Source organism: Arachis ipaensis, chromosome B08, assembly GCF_000816755.2.
Source record: "Arachis ipaensis cultivar K30076 chromosome B08, Araip1.1, whole genome shotgun sequence".
Classification (NCBI taxonomy): domain Eukaryota; kingdom Viridiplantae; phylum Streptophyta; class Magnoliopsida; order Fabales; family Fabaceae; genus Arachis; species Arachis ipaensis.
Genome location: NC_029792.2, coordinates 16,658,897 through 16,663,614, shown reverse-complemented (window position 1 = coordinate 16,663,614; position 4,718 = coordinate 16,658,897). Strand labels below are relative to the sequence as shown.

Genomic DNA, 4,718 nt, shown 5'->3' with positions numbered 1-4,718 from the left:
TGTCGAATATTCTGATTGTATGATCTGCAACGTATGCTATGGAGATAAGAACCTAAATTTGCTGCAGTAATTTATTAACGGACACATTGTTTACTACTAATTCTACTAAGAACATAAAGGTTTATGTTTCCTAGCTAATAAGCAATCACACTATGAGTAAAGTGGATTGCTGAACATGATTCTGGAAGCTTAAATTGAATATTAGTTGTTGTATGGTTTGGCAGGTACTACTCCATGTATGGACATGTTGAGAAGCTAGCACAAGAAATCAAGAAAGGCGCTGCTTCGGTAGAAGGCGTTGAGGTCAAAATATGGCAGGCATGTATATTTATGTTCCAAAGTTCCCTGTGCACTGTGTCATAACATAAAATTGCAAATTTGCAAATAGCAAACAATATCATCTTGCCTTTCTAACAGGTGCCTGAGACACTGCCAGAAGAAGTGCTTGGTAAGATGGGTGCACCACCAAAGACCGATGCACCAATCATCACCGCCGACGAACTCGCCACGGCTGATGGTTTTGTCTTTGGCTTCCCTACTAGATTCGGGATGATGCCTGCTCAATTTAAGGCTTTCCTAGATTCCACCGGAGGTCTATGGAGGACACAACAGCTTGCAGGCAAGCCAGCCGGAATCTTCTATAGCACCGGTTCCCAGGGCGGCGGACAAGAGACAACAGCGTAACACCCTCTTATCTCTCTTTACTTTCTTATCACATTTTTGCTAAATGGTAAGACATTTTTGCATTACATTTCAGGCTTACTGCTATCACTCAGCTTGTACATCACGGAATGATATTCGTTCCGATCGGATACACATTTGGTGCCGGCATGTTTGAGATGGAGAACGTGAAAGGTGGAAGTCCATACGGGGCCGGAACTTATGCCGGTGACGGCTCAAGGCAGCCATCTCAGCTTGAGTTGGACCAAGCATTCCACCAAGGAAAGTACCTTGCATCCATCACAAAGAAGCTCAAGAAGGAACAAGCTGCATAAAATATGTTGGCCTAATACTTATAGATAATATTAATAATAATTATTCAACTACACTTAAACTATTGCTTGAAAAATCCATTACCCCATTTTTCACCCTTGAGATATATTCAGTTCTTGCAGGTAATATATAAATTTTCATTTTCTTTTTTTTTTTTTCACACCCGAAAGAAAGTGATTTGTATGTGTGTTACACAGTGTGCATGCAATTGTTGTTGCTACTTATTGATGGTGATGAAAAGGTTTGTTTGTTATGTTATTTTTTTTTTCATATTAGCCTCTTTTATTACCATTATGACTGTCAGTTTCAATAAGCAAGCACATATAGGTTTCACAAGAAGTTTTATCTGAAGCACCCTATGTTGGAACTTGGAAGTTATTTGAATCAAACTTGTTGCATTGTCGGAACAGCAAGTATTATAAAAGAAAATTAACAACTCATGCATATATGGCAAACAAAAATTGCTTTATTAGTATGTACAACGTATGATATCGTTGTAATTATTTTAAGTGCATTACTAATTGGTAACTCATATGCAGTTTAGATGGTTAATGAGGTCAATATAAGAGTGGATTAGCAATATCAGATAATAGTAACTGAGGTGATTAACCAAACACACTGCCCTGTTTGGATTGTGTTGCCTGCTCAAAGTGAAATTCGAATTATCAACATTTGTTTAAACGAATTAGTAAATTAAGTTGGTTTAACAAGAGCCTTTGACCTCTTTTAACATTGTGCCATCGTGTTTGAAAAATTTTTGTATTCCCAAACAGGATCTATTCTTGGATCAACCAAACGTTAGGCATAAACAAGAATTTCTTACTTTTAGGTTTCTATTGAAATTTTAATCACCCATTTTAATCTTAAAAGATTATTAATTTGCACAACTTAAAGAAAGTAATAAAATTTAAAAAATATCGTAAATATTTTTGAAGGTTGTGGTAGGCTTAGAGAAAAGGGATTGAATCTATGCCTTCCTTTTAAGTTGCTGTTATTATCCTTTTAAAACAAACTTTTAATTCTGATTCTGTTTGTACTCAGCAGCGGAAATTTATGAGACAATTTATTTTTGTCTCATGAATATCAGAAAACAGAACACAGCAGAAAAGAGAAAAGCTAACACCAGCATGTATCATGGTTCGGTTGCCTTGTGCTATGCAACCTACGTCCAGTCTCCTCCACAACTATGGAAGAATTTCACTATAGTTAACAGTATTACATACACCAATTTCACAGGATTGACCCAATCCTTTCACACTCAAGTTCTAACCTAACTTGACATTGGCTATGCTAATACTTAACTATTCACTTTTAGTGCTAACCCAACTAAGAAAGGGATACCCAACAGGTACAAGATACAAGACACTTAATCAACCTATAGAAATCTGAAATAAACTCTAAGCTTCTCTCTCAAGTGTTTCTCTCAGCCTTTTTCTACTCATGGCTTTTTCATAATCTTTCTCACAATGCCTTTTCTCACAAGAAATTACAGAAAGATAAACTTAGAAAAGCACATTACAATCAGTAAAACATGAAGGAGATTGACTTCATCAGCAGCCTCTTTGCTAAGTGCAAAACCAGATTCGCAAACCTCAGCTTGAGTTCTTCAGTATTGGCCGAATGCTTCTTTGAAAGAAAGCATTATCCAAGTAGAGGAACTTCTTTACAGAACACTGTTTTCACACTCTGATTTTCTCTCCTTGCTTCTGAATGAGCAAAAAAATCTTCTTTTATCTCCTTGCATGTTGCTTGGTTCTTCCTCCAAAGTCAACACCTTGAGCCTTGAGCTTCACCAACCCACAGAGTCACTTTTTCTCATTAATCCTCACAATGGAAACTTTGCTTTTGACTTCCTCATCTTGGCCGAAAGCCATAAAACAGCAACCATAAAAATCTTCCAATGGTCAACTTGATCTGAGCCCTTGAAAACCAACTTGGTCCCCAAGTCTTGTTAAAGACCGTAGATACATAGTAGAGAAGAATTCTCTTGCTTCTTTGGTGACTAGCTTGGTGAAGAAGCTCTCTCTCTTTCTCTTTCTTACTTTTCTTAAACATTGATTTGACTAGGACAAAAGAGAGATGAACATTGCTTTTGGTTAAACAAAAGAGAGGGATTTGCTTTTCTGAAACCAGATCGGGCTTGGATTGAGTATGGATATGCTTGGCCCGATTTGATTCTTTGGCTCCTTTCTTTTCTTTTCTTTGGACTCTTAATTTTGTTTTCAGCCCAACATCTTTGTTGATTGCTTTTTATTCTATTTGGGCTCTTGAAATTTGACCTGCAACAATAAATAATTAGTAATAAGTAAATATAATTAATCAACACTAATTATTTATTTTGTCCAAAAATAATGTTTGTCATCATTAATTAATTTAGTTAAATTCTTAATTCAACCATTTTTTTTTTTATTTCTAAAAGATTAAGATTTAAATCCAATATCTTTAGTTAAAAAGTTTAAATATTTATCGGCTTAATTAATCTCATTTTTGTTGTTCTTAAACACATTGAATTAAAAATAATATTCATTTGAAAAATATTTAAATAATTTATTTAATCATATTTAACTCCCTTAAATTCTTCGGCAACAAAAGAGTAACAACATGTTACTACACCTTTTGGATGAATGCCAGAGGGGGAAAAAGAGTTTTTCTTTTCTTACTCAATAGTAGAATTTTGTTTCATATGAATTTATTTTAGTATTTAAATAGATAACGTAAAACTTGAATAAAATTTAATCTCCACTCTTACTCTACAACTAAATATACCCTTCAAGAGATCAGATGTCGTGTATCGACTAGTATAACTATATGCTAAAGAAGTGAGAAACATTTGCAATATATCAGAATATAACTTCTTCCTTGCCAATTTGTGGTAGTCGAATAATTTTAAACCAGTATTAAGAGTTTGAATCTTATTTTACATAATATAAATGTAATAATTTATTGGCAAATAATAAATTCTTAAACAGAGTTCATAAAATTCAATGTATGTTATAGCAAAATAGTTTTAGTAAAAAATAAATATCGTATACATAAAATTAGCATATTCAAACTTTAATAACTTATTAAAACCTTTTTTAACATATGTGACTTATATTTTGTACATTTTGTACAGCAGTAATAATTTTTAAGAGATTTTATCAAAAAATTTATTAAACCACTCTTCTATTTTAGCCCATGACAATAATGAAGACGTCTCACAACCCACAAATTCAGCCCAGTAGAATACACAAATTAAATTATAATTTAGTCTTTATCTTATCTTATAATTATCTTTATCTTTATCTCTATCTTATCTTTATCTACTTTTATCTTTCACATAAAAAGTTTCTTTTATCTCTACATTCTGACATTGAGCCAAAGTCTTTTAAGAACGCCAATCAACACTCTAATTGGCGTAGTGCTATGAAAGATGAGTTGGATGCTCTTGAGCTGAACAAAACTTGGCGTCTTGTTGATTGCCCTGCAAGGGTTAAGCCGGTTGGCTGTAAATGGGTCTATCGTATCAAACGCAAGCCTGATGGTTCAGTTGATCGATATAAAGCACGCCTTGTGACTAAAGGGTTCACTCAAACTGAAGGTGTTGATTTCTTGAAAACTTTCTCCCCTGTTGTCAAGCCTGTCACTATTAGATTAGTTTTGGCATTGGCCTCTATGAAGCATTGGCCTATACATCAGTTGGATGTCAATAATGCTTTCTTACATGGGGATCTTTCTGAGGATGT

General features: G+C 34.1%; 1 protein-coding gene across 1 annotated transcript; it reads left to right on the top strand.

The window, feature by feature from the left end:
• Positions 225 to 1,251, top strand: LOC107614032 (probable NAD(P)H dehydrogenase (quinone) FQR1-like 1; the record flags this gene model as incomplete). The annotated part of the gene is given in 3 exon segments (XM_016316237.1): positions 225 to 318; positions 418 to 680; positions 758 to 1,251. Coding segments are annotated over 3 exon segments (595 nt in total), but the record flags the coding sequence as incomplete, so codon positions are not given.